The sequence below is a fragment of the Periplaneta americana genome, chromosome 12 (assembly GCF_040183065.1).
Source record: "Periplaneta americana isolate PAMFEO1 chromosome 12, P.americana_PAMFEO1_priV1, whole genome shotgun sequence".
NCBI lineage: Eukaryota > Metazoa > Arthropoda > Insecta > Blattodea > Blattidae > Periplaneta > Periplaneta americana.
Genome location: NC_091128.1, coordinates 11,760,576 through 11,783,498, shown reverse-complemented (window position 1 = coordinate 11,783,498; position 22,923 = coordinate 11,760,576). Strand labels below are relative to the sequence as shown.

General features: G+C 35.1%; 1 protein-coding gene across 2 annotated transcripts in view; it reads right to left on the bottom strand.

Annotated features, from left to right (window-relative positions):
• Positions 1 to 22,923, bottom strand: part of LOC138710176 (kinesin-like protein KIF23) — an 82,866-nt gene that overhangs the window by 40,528 nt on the left and 19,415 nt on the right. For both annotated transcript variants that reach the window (XM_069840810.1, XM_069840811.1), the window contains 3 exons: positions 22,202 to 22,340; positions 17,893 to 18,092; positions 12,719 to 12,826 (listed from right to left, as the gene is read on the bottom strand). In XM_069840810.1, the coding sequence (XP_069696911.1) occupies positions 12,719 to 12,826; positions 17,893 to 18,092; positions 22,202 to 22,340 (447 nt within the window). The remainder of the gene's footprint in view (positions 1 to 12,718; positions 12,827 to 17,892; positions 18,093 to 22,201; positions 22,341 to 22,923) is intronic.

Genomic DNA, 22,923 nt, shown 5'->3' with positions numbered 1-22,923 from the left:
AAACTTAAAAAATATCTACAGCTTGATATTCTGATTCAAAATATTCTTGCACAAAATAGAATGGGTTTCTAAAATCCCCGTTTTCACTTTGACTTTGAATATGTCAAGAGACACTTCCTGTGCTTCCTGTGGTAACATGTTGAACATTCTACAGCCCAACATGTTAGGACTACTTTTAACTTTGGATAATTTGCAAAATGGTATGTCCATGGTATGTATGATTTATGTATGGACAGTATAGAAGAATGTGTTCCAGATCTTCATCCTGATTAAGTAGGATTATCAGAAAAGTGAAATCGGTGTAGGTACCATTGTGTGACAATGTGACCTGTTCTCGCTCTTGTTAAAAATGTTTGAACATGTCTGGGCAAGTTTTTGTACATTTCCAGGTCATTTGGTTTCTTTTGTACAGACTGTAAAATTTTTCCTTTGTCATAAGAGAGCCAATTGTTGATCCATAGGTTTGTAAAAGAGACTTTACTGAAGCAAACGCACGGGATAGAGATATCACTTGAAGAGGTCTTGGTTGCAAATATGTTGCCTGTTTTGCAATATTATCGACTTTCTCGTTTCCAGGTATACCACAATGACTAGGTATCCATTGAAACGTTATTTCAAACTATTTGTATCAATTGCAACATTAGCAAATTTATCTGAATTTAAATAATTGATTAAATGGCAATCTTACTCGTGTTAATTATGTAAGCATGTGTAGCTTACAGCTGTTTCGGTGCTACTTGACACCATCCTCAGATCCTACTAGATCTCGGCGCCTCAAATTCGCTGCCTGTTGTGTGGGTGCGTTTGTGTGATGAAGAGTTGTGTCAAATAGTGTGTGTGTTCTGAAATTGATCTGTGTGTTGAGCTGAGATCTAGTAGGCTCTGAGGATGGTGTCAACTAGCACCGAAACAGCTGTAAGCCACACAGCGCCGAGATCTAGTAGAATCTGAGGATGGTGTCAAGTAGCACCGAAACAGCTGTAAGCCACACATGCTTACATAATTAACACGAGTAAGATTGCCATTTAATCAATTATTTATATTCAAGTATTAAAAGTAGTGTACGAAAGATTCAACATGGATTGTCTGAATTGACTCGCAAGGACGTCATCAGAGAGAAGGGACCAGCAGGGGGCAGCTGTCCTCCTAGACAACTTAATTATGAAAAGAAATGAAAGGAAAAACAAAAATGGAGAACGATTTACTGCTTTGGGATAAACATAATGACGAGAGGGTGCTGAAAGATGTATGCCGTTCACAAATAGACCAATCACTGAAAAATGCTACTTCACATTCAGAATCAAATCGTTTCTTTATATGGTACTACTATAAAGGAGAGAGCATCGTCATTAAAGTGAAAGAAACGTGTATGTACAGCTTATTAGCAGATGAAACCGCAGATATTTCGGGAAAGAAGCAGTTATCCATAGGGTTGCGATATTTTGACAAGAGGCCGATGAAATCAAAGAAGAATTTGTTGTATTTCTTGAACTGGAAGTGCTTGACGCAAAAAAAAAATTGTCACAAGCTAGGAACTGGATCCCGAGAAATGCGTGGGCTCGGGTTTTGATGGCTGTTCTACGATGTCTGGCAAAGAATATGGGGGTCCAAGCAATATGGCGGGAAAAGTATAAAGTATTAAAACGCACTGTTCTTTCATTGCTCTTCACACAAACTAAATCTGATCGTAAATGATCTGAACACAATACCGGAAATCTGCAATACTGTAGGAACCATAAAGGACATTATTACGTTTTCCGAGAGTCGGTATTGAGAATAAAATTGATACCAAACATCCCACACCTATGCGAGACCAGAGTGTTTGAAAAACAAGACAGTAGCAACTGGTGACCGAAATCCTCGGTGAGGCCTGTAGTAAGTAGTTTAAGCAGGCTACCTTCCGTATAAAATGTTTATTATTGATAATACTTTATTATTATTATTATTATTATTATTATTATTATTATTATTATTATTATTATTATTATTATTATTATTATTATTATTATTATTAAAGATTTTGATTTCGAGTTTTTTTCTATGCCTTCCTTAGACATTGAGCTATTGATAAAAAAAATTACAGCACGAATGACTATCATAGGAGCTACGTCATGATAAATGTTTAATGGAGCGAGGAATTTCATCCTCGTCTGCTGGCTGAAACTGGCAACAAAACAACCAAATGGAAATGGAAATGGAAATATACAAATTGGAAATTTATCTTTTGAAGAGGTGGAGAAGTTCAAATATCTAGGAGCAACAGTAACAAATATAAATGATACTCGGGAGGAAATTAAACACAGAATAAATATGGGAAATGCCTGTAATTATTCGGTTGAGAAGCTTTTATCATCCAGTCTGCTGTCAAAAAATCTGAAAGTTAGAATTTATAAAACAGTTATATTACCGGTTGTTCTTTATGGTTGTGAAACTTAGACTCTCACTTTGAGGATCGTAGGTTAAGGGTGTTTGGGAATAAGCTGCTTAGGAAAATATTTGGGGCTAAGAGGGTTGAAGTTACAGGAGAATGGAGAAAGTTACACAACACAAAACTGCACGCATTGTATTCTTCACCTGATATAATTAGGAACATTAAATCCAGACGTTTGAGATGGGCAGGGCATGTAGCACGTATGGGCGAATATAGAAATGCATATAGTGTGTTAGTTGGGAGGACGGAGGGAAAAAGACCTTTAGGGAGGCCGAGACATAGATGGAAAGATAATATTAAAATGGATTTGAGGGAGGTGGGATATGATGATAGAGACTGGATTAATCTTGCTCAGGATAGGGACCAATGGCGGGCTTATGTGAGGGTGGCAATGAACCTCCGGGTTCCTTAAAAACCAAGTATCATCATCATCATCATCATCATCATCATCATCATCATCATCATCATCATCATCATCATCATCATCGAAAAATAATATGTCAATCTTCAAATAAGTGGCTATGCTGTGAGTTGATTTCAGTAGGCTTAACTATTTAATTCTTATAAAGCAACGAATATTATGCTCAACTAAAGAAGTTTGTGTTGAAATTTCCCTGGAAATATTTTTCAGATTCCTGAAGTTTCAGTACACACACTGTTCTCTCTTTTTTGTTTGTTTTTGTTTTGTTTTTTGACAGCAACAAGCACGACCAACAGAAAAGTTTATTTCCCACCACATTACTAAAGATCCATTTATGTTACTCACACCAGGCTGCAATGAAAGCTCGCGTTTTACGATTATCTTTCTGAAAAATTATCAGTGATGGCGTAGGTCTGTCTTAATTTAAAACTTTCCTTTTTTCAATATTATTTCCTATTGATAACAATACTCTAACAATGAATTTATTACAATTATCATCATTATTTCTTGTATTTCTTTCGACTTCTATTTTCCCGAAACACATAACCACAGTGAACCACACGACGATTCACCACTGTTATTCTCATCCCAATCGATACTGGAGACTGGCATTGACAAAAGACCGGGTTCTGAATGGGAGAAGTGAAGACTGATGGGTGGGGGAATACCTGCTAGGACATGAGGCCACAAGAAATGTGCCTCAGTTTCAGCTTTCCGAGTGCAACCTTAAAACCTGTGGAAACATATGAAATACAGAAGTCAGACCTGGCAGAGCGATTCTGGTCTCAGGAACAAATTTTACTGAAAGACAATTTATATACATCACAAAGTTTTCTACTTCTACAACTCTATACGCTTCATTGAAATAACTAATATATGTTATATATGACTAAACACCACTACAATTTTGAGTTTAAGGAAACAAAGTGACTGAGGCCCGGCCTCACTTGTCTCAGCCAATCAGCCGCCACTGGCATCAGAGTGTTTAAAAAGCACTTGGTAAAAATAATGCAGGCATTAGAAACCCTTTCCATCGAATAAAATGCCGCCATAAGAAAAAGTGCCTTTCAGTTGCATTCAGTGGCTTGTAAGTCGTTATTCATCATGGCTGTCATTTTGATCGCGAAGTACTCTGCAGTGTTAGAACCAGTAGTGAATGCTTTCCAATCCAAGACCTTGGATATCGTCAAAGCCTGCAGCACATTTGACGCATTGTAGAAATTGTTAGGCACCATAGCGAGGATCAAGAAGAAAATCGCCGATGAAGAGTTAAAAGAATGCAATCAAATCGTCGAGCAACTGGAACTTGATTCGAATATACCACGAATTGTTGGTAGGCAGTAGCACCGCAGCAACATGAATTCTATGCCCAGACATGTTCAAACATTTTTAACAAGAGCCAGAACAGGTCACATTGTCACTCAATTGTACCTACACCGATTTCACATTTCTGATAATCCTACTTGTCTGTGGTGTAATAATCATGAAGAAGATCTGGAACACATTCTTCTATACTGTCCATCCATAAACCACAAAAGAAGTAAATTAAAATCATCAGTATCAGTTGCAGAAGAGATAGCCCTGCAATATATATTGACTACACCCCAACTCTGGCTACTAGCAACAGGCATCTGTAATGAACACCGATCAAAATACCCCTCATTTCTCGTGAAAAACAACTGAATATACTACAGTGGACTATAGTGGACTTTATGTTGTCAGCAAACTGCTGGATACATTAAGAAGATTGATTGATTCTTTAGAATTACGGTTTTCTACTGACAATACACCTGCCTTGTACCGACATATCTACATCCTTCATACATGTTACTCATTAAAAGACAGCTTCATTCTATAGCTTTTACCATTTGGAGGGCCTAGAAGCAGAATTGGAACTTTTGTATAAAATATGAAAGGACAAGAAATTGAGAAGTGAAGAATTAAAAGACCTTGTCATCTCCCAAGTCTTAAAAGAGACTGAACCTTTATTTCCTGCGACGAAAAAGGGTTCTGCTGATATTCTTGTTCAGCCATGCACCACCAGTACAGTGAGCGTTCTTTTAGCAGTCCGCGAAGGATCAAGACATGACTACGAAGCACTATGGGAGAGGACCAGTTAAACGGACCTAAAAATTTGTATTTGACAACTATGATTACTTTATTCAAATAGTACAGTAGTTGAAAAATTTGCCATGAACCCAAGAAAATTACTTCCTCAATAATAATAAATTATTTGCAACTCTTCCATATTGTGAATTTTTCATCATTTAATATTGTATTTGCTATTCTATTCTATTAATAAAATAAAAACTAATGAAATATTAATTATTTCCTTATCAATACAAATGATTATAGTTTATTTTGTCTGCATCTTTTCTTGTACGTACTTACTTACTTACTGGCTTTTAAGGAACCCAGAGGTTCATTGCCGCCCTCACATAAGCCCGCCATTGGTCCCTATCCTGAGCAAGATTAATCCAGTCTCTATCATCATATCCCACCTCCCTCAAATCCATTTTAATATTATCTTCCTATCTACATCTCGGCCTCCCTAAACGTCTTTTTCCCTCCGGCCTCCGAACTAACACTATATGCATTTCTGGATTCGCCCATAAGTGCTACATGCCCTGCCCATCTCAAACGTCTGGATTTAATGTTCCTAATTATGTCAGGTGAAGAATACAATGCGTAAAGTTCTGTGTTGTGTAACTTTCTCCATTCTCCTGTAACTTCATCCCTCTTAGCCCCAAATATTTTCCTAAGCAGCTTATTCTCAAACACCCTTAACCTACGATCCTCAAAGTGAGAGTCCAAGTTTCACAACCATAAAGAACAACCGGTAATATAACTGTTTTATAAATTCTAACTTTCAGATTTTTTGACAGCAGACTGGATGATAAAAGCTTCTCAACCGAATAATTACAGGCATTTCCCATATTTATTCTGTGTTTAATTTCCTCCCGAGTATCATTTATATTTGTTACTGTTGCTCCAAAGATATTTGAACTTCTCCACCTCTTCAAAAGATAAATTTCCAATTTTTATATTCATCTTTTCTTGCAAGCTCTTTAAAATCTTAATCTGCCCCACCCCCACCTTGGAAGCTGAGGACATTCCTGCTGACTCGTATATTACGATGGACATCGACACACATCGTGAATGGAGATTTTCAAATTTCGGGTATCGGTAATCTTATTGATATTCCACAGAACAAAATCTCTGTGGTAATTACATATTTTTAATATCCGTATTAATGTAGAGACTTCAATAATTCTGAGAAATCACTAGTGGAAAATAGTAACGTTTCTTTTACTAAAAGAGGGGCATTATTTCCAATGCAGGGTAAGAAACCTGACATTGTTACAGCTCAAACACAAGTACATAATACTGGTACTTCAATTCTGAAGAGAAAATAATTTGAAAATAAATATTCACTTGTTCTGTTTTGTTCGCATAATGATTTACTCTTAAGAATTAAGCAGAAGAGTGGTCACTGTGTTATGTTAATTGCAAACAGAACAGTTTGTATAGGTAAAAAAATTTAAATACAATGGAAACAGGAGACAAGACAATCATGACTAGAGGGCGGATGTGTGCGTTGTCCCTGAAGTTGAGTATGCATGGACTGTGTTGCTACTGCTCGCATCGCGTCTAACCTGTTTCGTTTTTATATTTATTTTATTTTTGTGAAATTTGGTATAAAATTATGTTAATTATAATTGTGATAATTAATGGTAACAGTAGAAATAATAACAATAATTGTTGTTTTATTATTTTATTATTAGTAGTATTCTTTTGTTTTCTTTGAAAATACAAACTGTGCATAGTTACAGCCAGGGGCGGCTTTCGAAGAGGGGCTGCGGAGCTGCAGCACCCCCAGACATTTGTGGCTCTTGTCTCGTTTTATGTTGTGAATACATTTATTATACAGTCTCTATTTAGCGGCTCGAATTTTTAAAAATTTCGCTCTCATTAACATGCACGCAATTGTTAGTGAAGTCACTTTCTCCCCTGGCGCTGCCAGAGCGAAGTCAGAGACAAGGACTATGGGTGAAGCCACTTCCTCCCCTGGAGCTGCCAGTCTCGTCTCGGATGCTTTGCGCGTTAGTTTTACCCCTCCCCCTGCTATCCCTGGCCGTGAATCCAGAGTTTCCAGGAGCTGCAAAATTTGCAGCAACTTGCCAGTAGCGCGCAGTTTTAAATACATTTTCTTTAATGTTGTGAGTATAACAAGTGCAACAATGTTTAATTCTGTACAATATTTACAGTCTATTCAGTTCAGTACCTTAACAAAATTAGGAGAAATGTGAAATTAAGTGCCCATCAGTTGAATCTCATAATGGAAAGAGCCGCTAAACAAAATAGCCTACAAAGCTCGCATATTTTTTGCTAATTTATCCAGTACCCCTGTTTTCTTCTCTCAATCTCCAAACAGTCTGTATTAGATTAATGTGTTTCAAAGATAATTCCATCAGCTGGGGCAACAAGATGGAGTTTTAAAATAAGAACAGTAAATGTTGTTCATGAGAAGAAGGAGCCATTGCTAGAATGTTTAAAACTATAATGGAATCTGAAACATCTAACCAGGGCCGCCGACAGGTTTTATGGGCCCCTGTGCAATATTGTGCTCGGGCTCCTTTGAAAAAAAAAGTTAAAAATGACAAGTTACCAATTATTCTGACCATAACAATTATTTGCAAAATAAATAAAAGATAACTCCATACACAGATACGAATCTAAAAATATACGTACACTTTTGTTACATTGGAGACTTTTAGCAAAACTTCACATTAGCAGAATATATTATATTCATCATGCTTCTTTTTCAGTAGGGCTTACATAGTAGAAACTTTCATCTTTTCGTTGTCGTTTGTTTCGTTTCGTTTTCATAAAACACTATTCTTAAAATCTGTAATTTCTGACCGACATCAACAAACTCCTCTCCTTGACTTCACTGATGCAAAATCACCAATTATATAACATGATCGCTCTCCAGACTAAGGAGGCCAAGGTTACTCAGTCTTTCTTGACACATTGTTAATCTGAATACATTTTTATTTCCTTCATTTTGTTTGAAGTTGGTGTGAAATTGAGCATTGCTAGTGAAGGTGCAGAAAATAAACCAATCTCAAGCCCGTCTGTTCAGGTTGTCAAAAATGAAGACAGTCATATGTCTTAGAAGTGACTACTGATGGTTGTGGCTGTCTAGAAAAAAATTCTAATAACAGTAGTATTGAACCGGAACAAGCAAACAATAGTAAAAATGATGTGTTAATATGTGCAAATGAAACAAATTTACCCACACCAGTTCCTAACTCTGAGTAATGGCAAGTAACATGCGACCTTAGAAAACTAAAAAGTGGTAGACAAATTGTGTCATTGAATGTATTGTTCGAAAAACTACCCCCCAACCTGCCTAATAACCTTCCAAGTGACAAAACAAGAATCTTTCCAGTATTATTTTCAAAACTCAAGAATGGAGAATGTGCTTCCAGAGATTGGCTAGTGTGGAGTGAAACAAATCAGTCACTGTACTATTTTCCCTTATTTGTTTCACTCCACACTAGCCAGTCTCTGGGAACACATTCTCCATTCTTGAGTTTTGAAAATACTGTAATACTGCTTTTGGAAAGGCTCTTGTTTTCGGACACATTCAATGACACAATTTGTCTGCTACTTTAGTTTTCCAAAGTCGCTCAATTTCACACCGACTTCTAACAAAGTTCTACTCCCTTTCTTAATATCTTCCAATTTTTCTGTTTCTCCTTGCGATTCTCAGCTCCCGACTTATGCTTCTACTTGTCCATTGTCCATTGGTAACACTAATGAACAGAATTTACTAGAAAAAAACAACGAAAAGACGAAAGTTACGTCACAAAACATACTGTATTATGTAGGCCCTACTGAAAAGGAAACTTAATCCTTCGTCTTGGATTTTGGAGAGTCCACTAGCATATTGCGATGGGCTGGCAGGGGTTGGTAGTTAAGAGGACAAGCCAATTGAACGTGTTCGGTACAAGCTACGGAAACATATTTCAGGCAAATCCCAGAGCCCTCAAGTGTCGTGTCGATGATTGTTAATGTGGGAAACCGATATTCTATTACATAAAAGTTAAACATTTACATAATGAAGTGGTAATTTATATTAATTCTACTATTGTTGGTTAATATGTCAGATTCATGTAACAAATGTTCTTACAAAATTTTGTAGTACCGGTATGTATCTGTGAATAATTATTCATGATAATAAAAAGTAATCAGACTCACTTAATCTGACGGGCCCTTACTGCTCACGGGCCCATATGCATTTGCCCCCTTTGCCCCCCCCCCTTCTCGGCAGCCCTGCATCTAACAACATCACAATAAATGAGGCAAGCACCCTGGTGCGTACTCTTGAAGATCCTGAATTCAATTTCTGGCTCAGATTTTTTATTTATTGATGTACCATGTAGATATATTATACAACAAACAGATATTTCTAACGTTCAAATCTGTATATAAAAAAATTAAATTATGGTTTATTTAACGACACTCGCAACTGCAGGGGTTATATCAGCATCGCCGGTGTGCCAGAATTTTGTCCTGCAGGATTATTTTAAATGCCAGTAAATCTACTGACATGAGCCTGTCTCATTTAAACACACTTAAATTCCATCGAGTTGGGCCGGGTTCGAACCTGCAACCGACTATGCTACCGAGGCCGACTCTGCATATCAAGCTTTGTTAATGCCATACAGACAATAAGGAACAGTGCACAATTGAGCAGCGAGATCTGTGAAAATGAAAACCATAAAAAGTGTCGTAAGGTCGAAGGGATTCAGACAAGAGTTGCGGCAGCCAAGGAAGTGTGTGACCTCATTATCACACAAGCTAACACCCGATTCCAGTTCATAGATCATCTGATATTAACTTCTGTGTCAAGAAAACTTTGAATGCTACAAAAGCTCATTTCCTGAAAATGACCTAAATGTATGTGTGAAGCTTTTTCTAATGTTCGATAAAGACAAACATAAAAACGGAACTCATTGTGTTGTATCAGAGACAAGAATTCAGAAATATCAGTGACGCAGTCGAGCTTTTGCAGTTTCTTCTGAGAACTTTAAGGCTTATTTTCAGAAGTTGTGAAAATACTACGCATAGCTATCACCATACCAATGACAATTTTCGAACCAGAATATTGCTTTTCGTGTTTGAAGAGAGTAAAATCCTATCTTACAAATACGATGAGGGAAGAGAGACTGACTGCATTAGCTATGTTTTCCATTGTAAAGACTTTGTTAAATGACATATCGGATTTTAATAAGAAGATGATTCAAAAGTTTGCAACCTATAGAACTAATATTTAAATAAGTTAAGTTGCATGGTATATTTTTGTATGCAGCCCCCTTGAATTCAATACCCACGAGCCGCCACTGGTTACAGCACGAATGGCCATACAGGCGCGTGCGAAGGATCTTATGTACATGCGTTTGTATAATTGTGTATCAATAAATGCACTTCATTTATTCATTCATTGATTCATGCATTCTGTTTCTTTTCTAACAGCACACAGATCCGCCCTCTAATCATACCAATGCACAACAAACAACAAGAACAGTTTCATTTTAGACACTTCTCCAGGTTTTTTTCCTTTTATTCTATCTTAAATTGATTTCTAAAGCTTCCTTTCGTTAGACCACATATTAGAAATAGTGAAGCAGATCTACAGAACGTATGTCTCAGTGACATTTAAACTTTCAACTATTAAAATTTTAACTATTATCCCACTGAAATGAATAGGAAGCCAATCCAATAAGGAATCAGTCTTTTATAACTACTTATAATCAATATCCCTGTACTTCATTGGAACTGGCCCGTTTGAGTGTCATCATGCTTCCAATTGTGACTCTGTGATCTTATTTTTTTTAATAGATACTTATCTGGGATCTTATTTTCTTTATATACGATATGTTTCAGAATTCAGCTGAAGAAATCTATCTGGTTATAGAGGGGTTGTAGACAACCAATTTGAGGTAGGAACCCAGAGTCTCCAACGAAAAATATCTGAGTTATCAAATTACCAGCTGTTAAAGTAGGTTACATATTTTAATAATCATAATCCAGTACATATTAAGATGAAATAGGAATATGGAATGGTTTCGGGATTTATATGGAATTAAATGAAGACCAACTGTTAAGAACTAACTAACAGTGTTTTCAAAATTAAGCTTTTACAGAATATGTAAAACTGCAGGTAATTAATGGGACAGTACACCACTGCACTGCTTTTCGTTTCACCCTCATTTACTTTCGTTACTGTACCTATTTTAAAGAGAATTATCGGCGTGAAGCTGTGGTATATGGATAAAGAGTCGGATCTCAGACCAAAAGGTAGTATGTTCTAGTTCCACCGTCTTAGTATAGTTTTCATTTAATCCCAATACCTCTTTCCAAGGGCGAAAGGAACTGGCCACACTACCCCATTACCTCCTGGCCTAGTTGCCTTATGAGTTATGCCTTATTAGTGTTATTTATGAGGTTCAAATCTGTCTTCGGACAGTTGACTAAACAACAACCTCTTACCAGTATTTCATTGCTTATTTCTTCTAAGAAAGAAGAAAAGAAAATGTTGATTCTTTTCTCATTTATCCATTTTGTTATTTTATTTTCTATTAAACAAGTAACTCATACCGGTATGCACAATTACAAGTTAAATGATAAACATATTGAAACTTTTCTAGTGTAATAGATATGAATTTCTCCAACTACATTCTTTCTTCACTCTTCTAAACAAAATTGTCATTATTACGTACATTACAAAATAACTACCAGTATAGCTGGTGTTTTAATGTTACAATACAAGACCGACCTGTAGTTTTTTCAATCAAGTTCCAAGTTTTTTATATTTGTATTTGTGTTGCATTTAATTATAGTTATTACTTTTATGTATATTATGTAATTAATTATTAGTTTGTAAATATGACATGTCCCATATCATGTATATGATCAGTGGATGGAATAAATGATTATGATTATGATTATGAAAGTTACATACATTAAGTAAAAAAGTACCCACTGAAGTTTGAACGTTCGACCACAGAAACAATTTACAGTATTTACCAATTGTGCCACAAAGACATAGCAATATTGTATCTGATACATTTCCAAATCTACCGCTATGCCACATGCAGGTTCAATCAGTGGTGTACTGCCCCAAAAAATATTTCATACCATTACATGCAAGTTCGAACCGGCAGACCCCAGTTTCCCATCTCAAAACATTTATATAATTGATTAAATGGCGATCTTACTCGTGTTAATTACATAAGCATGTGCGGCTTACAGCTGTTTCGGTGCTACTTGACACCATCCTCAGAGCCTACTAGATCTCGACGCTATCTCAACTTCGCTGTCTGTTGTGTGGGTGCGTTCGTGTGATGAGTTGTGTCAAATAGTGTGTGTATTCAACAGGCAGCGAAGTTGAGATAGCGCCGAGATCTAGTAGGCTCTGAGGATGGTGTTAAGTAGCACCGAAACAGCTGTAAGCCGCACATGCTTACGTAATTAACACAAGTAAGATCGCCATTTAATCAATTATTTATAGTCAAGTGTTAAAAGTAGTGTATGAAAGTTTCAACATGGATTATCAAGACAACTCTACAAGTCAAAATATTTACCTAGGACCCCTCCACAATCCCCTAAATTTCTTAGGTAGAATTATGAAACAACTTTTATAATCTGAGGCTATTTTGATTGGTTAGTAAAGTTTACGAAAAATGTATATTTCTTAATTTTATTATAGGATAGAATAATATGCAAGCAAAACTGTATGTATGGTTGCTTTAGAGACGAACATGGTTATGAGAAATGAACAAAAAATGGCTTACTTGATTATCTTTCCTTCTGCCCACTGGCAAATTCAAGTTATGTTTTGCAGAGTCCACCTGCTGTGTAACTTGCACTTCTTTGGTCACGTCTGCAAACTTCATGACATGCTGAAACCAAGCACCAATATCTTGAAAACAATGAAAGTGTTTCCAGTAAATCAGAGTCAGTATAAAAATATAAAAAATATAATTAAAATTTATTTAAACGTTAATTATAGAACTACAGCAATAATTTCCGAACTGCTTATGTTTATAGGCATTTTCTATTAAACCCAACACATAGGTTAAGAGATCGAGCTAGTAACTTGAATTAATATGAAATGAAAGGAAAATGTTTATTAAGTAAATCACAGGTCTACATGGTTCGGAGGAGGAGGAGGAGGAGGAAGAAGAGGAGGAGGATGAGCTGATGAACTCGCTTTATGAAGAATTCTGGTCTCATCAGACTCGTCAAAATCCTTACTTGAGTTTGGACTCAAGTCATACCGATAATGAAGAAACTAGTCTACAGGAAGGCAACCCAAAAATAAAGTCTTCTTCTAGCTTATGCGAGCTTTAGATCAGGATCCCAACCAGTAGCTGCTGCTCTTAAGATTTTTATTTGGTAGGGCTGAACTAGAAATTTCAGTCTATAAAATTATTATCAAATATCACAGAGCAATTTACCTCTACTGAAATTAAAACTATAACGAATCTTTGGTGCAGTTTTTGTTGGTGCTGATACTGTTGAAGGTTATATTTATTTTTATACTATGACTAAAGTTACGAAACGCTACACCAGCATTTTTCAACCTCTTTTGACACGTGGTACACTAAAGTTGTAATTTAAAATTCTGCGGCACGCCCATAAATCTAAACCAGTAAATGGTTCATAAAAACATGTAAAATACGATATTTTTAAAGTTGGATCATAGTGACTTGTGGCGGAAAGGCCGCAGTTTGAGTTTTTCTCGGGGTTCTCCTATTTCTCCATATTAGACATCTACATCATTCCATCAACATCTCTCCATTCCGTCATAATTCTGTAGCATTCTCCAAACGCCAGCTGGTGACGTAAGGAGGGGACTGGCCAAGTTAAGAGTGGGGTTACCTGCTCGAAACCCAGGTAAGCAGCAAACCTTAGTGTGGTCAGCTGGTGAGGGTTGGAAATACACCTAGGTAAGAGTGGGGTTACCTGCTCGAAACCTAGGTAAGCAGCAAACCTTAGTGTGGTCAGCTGGTGAGGATTGGAAATACACATAGCTTGAGGATCAACTTAATAGATCTAATCAGGTTGCAGTGATGAACCATAGTATCCCCTCCCTTAAATTAAAATTCAATTCAAGATTGGTATGATATTCTAACATTACTGATCTGCCAACCATGGCTGCACGTCAGTCATTCTCGTCTTTGCCGCTTGCACACCTTCACTGTGTGTACTGAATGTTGACAGTGTCGTATTCACAAAAAGCTAACTTTTGTGGGCTCACTTTTACTTACTATTCTTTTCACTTTTATTTTCCTAATTTTTACTATGACAACCTTCACTATTTCATCCTCTCGCGGCACACCAGAGGATCATTGGCGACACACGGTTGAAAATGGCTATGCTATACAAACAATTCTGCTGCAGACAGATATGTACTGAAAGCTATTTCTGCCTGATAAATGATATACACACCTATTTTGTAAAGTTAAGACACTGCAAGTCTCCTTTCATTTTCTTCACAAGAGGAAAATTCATGTTGATGGGTGATGAAAGAAAGTTTGTTTCATTCTTTCCCGATCTCCCTCAAGAAATGTAGACACTAGTGGAGTTGGCATTACGATGCTGCTGCTGGTTGTATAAAATATTCAAACGAGATATGATCTGATATTCTGTGACACAGTACATGAGGGTAGGCCACCAAAGGGAAACAAAGACATAGAACTTAACTGCCCATTGTGCAACTCAAACCAAGAAATGGATTCGGAACACCTCAAAATCTGTGCTTCATTGGCTCGTCATGATAATATCTTTGAAAAATATTGGAGTGCAAGAGGTCAAATGACTTTATTGTCAAACGCCTGGCATTAGAAAACAACAACAACAATCCAGCATCGGAGTTTGAATCCAGTGTGGCTTAGTGGATAAAGTGTCAGTAGGCCTACGTAGAGCTGAAAACCCGGGTTCGAATCCCGGTGCTGGGAGAATTTTTCTCCGTTTTACCCATTCTTCACCATATGGTAATGCAGAATTCCTGCACGGAAACATATCTACTTCGGTACATCAAAGTAAAATGATGGAAAAATGCTAGCCAAAATTTGAAGTCCTGATTGTCCAACACACGTAGAATCCCTGTAACTACTTGCAAAGTGGAATGACCTGCAATTTGAAGTTTTTAAAGCGTTTTATGAGGCCTAGATTTCCTTTATTTTAAAAAATATTAACTACTCAGCTAAGGTGAATTGGACGATCCCAGAATGAGATATTTGCGTCTTTACAACGAGATAATTGACACGATAGTTAGCTAAATGGAAAACAGATTTCATGTCTTAGAAGAACTAAAATTTATCGAACTAATTGATTCGAAAAAGTTTTGAATCTTTCAAAACCAGATTTCCCGAAATTTTGTTTATGGCTCTAAAATCAGGCTACAAAAATTGGTTTCATTTCGAAAATTTGCGAAGTGAGTTAGTGGCTGTTTATAGGTTGTCAGACTTTTCAGGCAGGACAGTGACTGAGATAGCAAAGTTTTTAAAAGAAATCGAGTTAGGAGAAGAAGCATTTCCAGAAGTTTATAAATTATGCTGCCTAAAAACTACAATTCCAGTGAGCACCTCCACAGTGGAACGTACTTTTTCCTGTTTAAAACACGTGAAGAGTTACGTATGAAACACTCAGTGCGAAGACAGGCTTTCGTGACTTTCACTGTTATTGATTGAAAAGGCTCTATTGAACAAAATTCAAATCCAAAGACATTTTTACGATGATGTCATAGAAAAATATGCCCGAAAAGGAGAGAGGAGGATTCCGTTGATGTACACATGGAGGTGGTAACTTACAAGTCTTATTTTCGTTGTAATACGTACTAGATAACATTTTTCTTTTATATTTCTTCTGTTTATTGTTAAATAGTGTCATGACAGTTCCATTACTGCTGGTCCCCCCTGAAAAATGTCACCACTCGCCACTACACTAAATGGACACGCTGTCTTAGGAGACAGATCAAATATGAAATGCATTTATAGGAAAATTATGGAGTGTTGACAGAGCCTTGACTTACGATGACTACAGACCCAAGTTCCAATCCCGGCATATGCAGAGTCATATTTATGATAAACAAAGCCAAAATTCCTGAGTGGTTTTCTCGGGGCTCTCGAGTTTCCATCACTCCACTGTCACTGTCCATTAGGCCTACTATATAATACTGTATATTGAATTTATTAACATAGTGTTATATTTACTCTGTAATTTGCCAATTATAGCTACATTTTACATTTTTGACTATGATATCTATACTTAACTATTTTTCGTTTATTTTTATTTGGTATTTTTCATTTATATCTATATCTATGTCTTTTATTTAGGTAGTATCTGTTTTTTTTTTTTTTTTTTTTTTTTTTTTTTTTCATTTTTAATTTGTAATTACACCTTGTATCAGTTTTATCTCTTTTTTCATGTTATGTATATGCAATTCTATGTTTTTTAAACAAATATCTGTACTGTCTATTGTAATTGGGGCTTTGCCTTGTTATAGACATAAATAAATCTATACAAATAATAAATCTGTAGCCGAAATTTTTCTGGTAATTTTCGATTTTCCAAAAATAATTGGTCCTAACATATATAATTACCCACCCTGAAACCGAAAATCGCTTTTTTGAAATTTTTGTTTGTATGTCTGTCTGTCTGTCTGGATGTTTGTTACCTTTTCACGCGATAATGGCTGAACCGATTTATATGAAAATTGGAATATAAATTAAGTTCGTTGTAACTTAGAATTTAGGCTATATGGCATTCAAAATATTTTATTTAAAAGGGGGGTTATAAGGGGGCCTGAATTAAATAAATCGAAATATCTCGCTTATTATTGCTTTTTGTGAAAAATGTTACGTAACAAAAGTTTCTTTAAAAATGATTTCCGATAAGTTTTACTCTATGCAAAATTTTGATTGGACTGATATTTAAGGATATACAAAACTTTTAAAATAACAATATAATACATTTTCACCGCCGTCTCAGATTGTAGCGTTGTTGTTCCTGCAGTAACTCCTATATGCAAAATATAAAATTTTTGAGTAGGAAGAAAAAACACATTTATTCATTCCATTGCAATGGTACATAGGAGATCGTGAATTCTTACATTTTCGAAAGAAAGAAATATATTTACATATCACTATATATGCTGTATCACTATTTAAGTTATTTGAAGGGTTCAGAACCATAGAGGGCCAAGCGCCATTTACTGAAGACGTGGAAAACAAGGGTTAAAATGAAGTTATTACCATAATTCCATGGAAACATATAGCAAGTAACAAAGTTTACACATTAAAACTAAATGATATGTCAATCTTCATTAAACTATGGTTGCATGTAATAACAAATAAGAAACATGTTCAAGGAATTGTCATTGCACCAAATGAGTGCTCTCTGGACCAAAATGACCGCATTTGAATTATTTAAATACAATTTAAATTAAGTAACATATTATCCTTCTATTAAACAGGAATGTTCCCTGGATCAAACATCCTTTTTCAATTATGTGATTGATTACTTTATATTTATTTCTAACAGGTGCAGCGGAGCGCACGGGTACGGCTAGTAACTAAATAAATAAATAAATAAATAGCTAAATAAATACCGGTAACTAAATAAATAAATAAATAAATAAACTAAATAAATAACTAAATAACTAAATAAATAACTAAGTAACTAAATGAATAACTAAATAAATTAATAAAAAAATACATAATCTTTTCAATAGCATCTAGTATTGTCATTAGTATACAGATGCAGTCGACTGAGGAAGCATAGTACTCTACTTGGGACGCTTAGAGGGACTTCACTCGACCCTGAGTCTAACTGATTCACGATACCTGCAGGAAAGTGACTATTCAGACTTAAACAATCATTCTCACAAATCGGAGTGGTAAACAACAAGCCTCAGGCCCTCCTCCATTAAAAAAATAACAAGAATATGTACAGTACTTACTATTGTCTCATCAAAATCATCAGCAGTTGGATTCACGCAAATAAGAGCATGAATTTGACTCTTTCCTTCGAAATAGTTTTTGAGAAGATAAGTAAGTTTTGAGTCACGGTAAGGTACTAATTTCCTTGTTCCTCGTAACTGGTTTTCCCGTAGTATTTCTAGACAGGATTTCAGTGTCATCAGAGAGTTGTTTATATTTCCTGGAGGAAAAAAAGAAATTGTTACAATTACTGCTAACCACATAATTTTAAAATACAAGCAAACAATTTATCATTATGGTAGCTAAAAGTTTATTCATAACTCCTTTTACAACTGAAAAATGAAGTCGCTTTTCTCCCCAAATAACTAAATAAATAAATAGATATATCACAGATTTACTGGTTCATTGGAGAGCATGACTCATTATAACTGAATGTTTAAACTTTTATTCATTCATTCATTCATTTATTTGGTGATGTCAATAAAGACACATGTCATTACAAGTTCTAGGTCACATGGACCCTTGTCTTGAAGTGTGACCATCTTCTTCATCAGAAACGGAGACTGGTAAGCTGGACATGTAGGTAAACTTTCAGAGTCAATGATTTTTGCAGAAAAGTTAACATTACTTGATTGTTCACTGAATGCTATGTGAATTATAGTTTAATAAGTGGATTAAGGTGTGTTTGTAGTTTCTGAAGATAGTTTTTATGCAAGTGCTGCACGTAGTCTCACTGATTAAAATGATTTCCAGGTCACTATACAATTGTGCGTTAGTAATGTAAAAATCAGCTCCTGTGATGGTTCTGCACACAGCTCTTTGGATTCCATCGAGTTTTTTGATGTGGCAGGGATGGGTCTGAGCCCAAATTTCTGATGCGTAGGGCATGTATGATCATATAAGTGATCTGTACAGAAATGGATTTGAGGGGAATGAAGCTTTTAAGTATTGGATATAATGCTAAGAATCTTTGCAAAGCTCTGTCTCATACTAACGGTATATGTTGTCTGTATGTCAAATGGCTGTCCAATACTAGAACAAAAGATATCTGACCGTTGTTTTGAAGGGGATGTGTTGATTCTGAACAGAGAGTGGTTGCAATAATCGTGGTATGTTTAAAACTTTTACTGCTTTGAAGTTATCATGATGACATCTACCACAAGTTCATGTACTTATCAATAGGGCTTATATGATGTACGGAATTTGGATTATGTGGATTCATTAGTTCTGAAGTTATTAGCATTTATTACTTTTAATTACGCGTTGATACAAAAATTCCCTTTGTAACAGTTTAATCGGACTGAGCTAAAATCTTTAAGAAAAAACTAGCGCTGAGTAACTTCTGGTGATTTCAGAAATAAAATCGTCGAATTTTTAAGGAATTTTTTGTGGAGATGCAGTTGATCGTATATGCAAGGCATAACAAAAATTTCTAAACTAACCAAACCTAACTTGTTACAGATTCATATAATGCAAAGTGTATTAGTGGAGTAAGAAGAGAAATACCTCAGTGCTAGGTTAGCTAAAATATACCTTACACATATGTAAATAAATTGTTCGACTTTTAATATCATATGTATATTTTAATGTCCACAAATTTGTAAACTTTTCTTTTTATTATTTTGATATTACATTATTTACTGTAATTCAACCTATGAAAATTTATAATAAAACTCAATGGACATGAGAATCTATAGAAAGTTTTAATACTTATATTTCTAGTGAAACATTCTTTGACATTTTCACCTGACCTGGATAATAACTGTTGTAAAGAGCATTTGAAACACATTGAAATTCTGAAACATTTCGAAATAGAGAAAATAGCGAAGGAGACAAATCTTTAAATACAATGCGCATATATTTTAAAAATGTCCGTCAAGGCACTTAAAAAAAAAGAGGTCAGGTAAATTGATACCATTTTCTGATAGAAGAATTTTACCGTTTTTAATAGAAAAAGCTGAAAATTAATTTTTTATAGACAGTATTCAAATTTCCATAATTAACCATCATTTATGTTCATTATAAAATATAATTTGTATCGTAAACTGTCTGTTGTATTTTCAATAATTTTTTCAATGACAGCCTACCTGACTAGGGTTTCTATTGTTTTCAAAACAAAAAAACACAAAAAAGAATTCAATTAAATGTAAATTATTCATTGAGAATTGATTAGAAGGCCTATTATAAACCCTGGTTGGGACAGCTATCAAGTATATCTATTTTTAATGACCCTTTAAGGTAATGTGAGGTTTATAGTAGCAATGGAAGGAGAATTATTAGAAAAAATCTTGCTTGCAATCACTTTTGTTCAGTAACAAGTCTCATGTATAGACGCTCAAGTGACAGTCCTATTGGTGAGAAACCATAAACTAACCTACCTACTTGAAAAAAAAGATGAAATTAAATTTGATCAATGCTTGTATTTGTTTAATCTAATTGGATTATTTCTTACAATTTGATGTAAGAATAGATAGCCCTATAGTAGGTGGATTTTAATAGTTGTAACAATAAATAGTAATAAGAAATGAAATTTGAAAAATTGATTTATTGTGCGAGATGTTACTGACAAGGAGAGGACACGCTCTGTATATCACCGAATTAAATGAGATTGTGTGAGATGAAAGTACAAGACGTACTGTACTGTTTAAAGTCATACCTGGTATGGGTGGCCAATGACCCCTCGTCTTTTAAATATTGGCTATTGTTTGTGACATACTTTCGTTAGGTGCCTAATAGGGAAGTATTAGACTGTGTAACAGCGTAGCTCATATGGTTGGTTGCTGAGTTGGTATCCAGGCAACCTGAGTTCGAATCCTAATGCCTTCTCATTTTTTTTAATTATTATTATTATTATTATTATTATTATTATTATTATTATTATTATTATTATTATCATTATTATTATAACCAAAAGGACAATTTGACCCAAGAGTGCAACGTCAACTCACTTCTAAATTCGGAAATATATGTGTAACACATTCTTCATCAGGAAAGCTGACATCTCAACTCCATAAGCAATACCTGGAGAAAGTAAGAAAGACATATGTGAAAGAGTAGCCATTTCTTCTAATTCTGGACTCGTGGGAAGGGCAGGTAAATCCTTCTTTGTATGATGAAATATTTACAAATGAAGAAAAATGAAATAACGTGCAACCTTAAAGTGATTTCACCCAAATGTACTGGATTATGCCAGTCCTGTGATGTTTATTTTTTTTTAGACAGGTGAAGATTTTTATCAAATATTTGCAAAATAGCTCTTTCCTTTTACAAACTGGACGACAAATTGCTTCAAGGGAGGATGCCCTCAAAATTCACTCCTTAATTCACTTTCAGTTGTCAGCTCCTATATTCAAAGCCATGTTGAAATATGCGTGATATGCATCAAAATTAATAAACGAACGAGAAGTGTTTGTGAATGTGAAAGATGTCTGTTTCGCAGCAGAATTGCGGAAAAATGTGTGTGACTGTGGACAACCTTCTTTCATTTGCTATGCATGGTGCAGGAAATGTGTATGTTTTGTGTGTTTTTATGACATTTATCATAATGAATCACTACAAAATAAAGTGGAATAGAAACAGAACAGACACTAGTGACCTGCCTACGTGAGCAATATTTCCTTGTTTATCCTTTACAATACAATGTTAGTTAATTAGTAATTTGTTTAAAATATGATGAAGCATTCAATACATTGAGAAATATGATATATGTAAATAGATTACTGTGATCACACTATTAATCATTATTAATAGAAAAAAATATAGGACCAGTTAAGACTCGAACTCAAGTTGCCTGGATACCAACTCAGCAACCAACTATATGAGCTACGCTTTTACACCATCTCATGCTTCCCTATTAGGCACCTAGCAGAAGTATGTCACAAACAATAGCCAATATTTCCAAAACGAGGGGTCATTGGCCACCCATACCAGGTATGACTTTAAACAGTACTTCTTGTACTTTCATCTCACACAATCTTATTTCATTCGGTGATATACAGAGCGTGTCCTCTCCTTGTGAGTTATGAAATGAACCAAATTCATCGGCCCTTGTTCTTAAATAAAAAAAAATATATATATATATATATAACTATCAAAGAAAAAATCTTATTTATAATTAATAAAGTAAAGAACAATTATATTTGGATATTTGCAATAGGAAAGGTGTGAGAGAATATTTATTTAGGAACCTGAATAGAATTTATTACTGTGAGATGATAGTATGATAATTTAAAGTAAATGTATCCGTATTCTGTACTAGTATGATCTTTGCAATATGTGAAGATGATAGCCAACATCCAAACATTTTCACTTTTCTTACACAAAATTTACCTGACTCCATTAGTCTCTGCCCACAGTTCTTAGTGCGGTTAGATCTCTCACTGCCTGCCAAGTCCACCAAGCAAAGCTGACTTACGTGAATAATTTGTTTGTCTTGAATCGGAAACTGTCCATATCGATCCAATGGGGCCTGCAATTGAATATATTTAATTTAATTGGATTATTCTTATAATTTTATGTAGATTTAGTAGGTGAATTTTAATGCTTATTGTAATCTCTGTTCCCAATTCTGTTTTTGTAGATATAATTTCATTCCATGAGTAGTTTCTTGTTTATAATCTTTGTTGTTAACAATTTTTTTGTATAATTTTAATCTATCTATACTTCACTCACACTGTAATCTCTTATTTCCAATTAGTTACATAATTTCAATCTATATATACCCATATTTATGTCCAATTTTTTATCCGTTTATCACAAGTAATTGAATTAACATGACAGGATCAGTCATTAGGATTGCTTAAAATTCCATCAATATTAAAATTCGATGTAAGCACCAGCATTTGCTGCACATTTTTCCAGACGTGGCTCAACGTTCTGTACTGCTCTACAAGCATTTCATTTGGCACCTGGCCACACTCCTCTCGTCTGACCATAGAATGTGTCGCAAAAGTTTAGGTTCTTCTTGAATCCATGCTAGTAGAGACTCCGCAAACTCCATTCTGATATCACAGTCCTCCTATGACAGAGCTTGAATAAACTATAGCCAATTC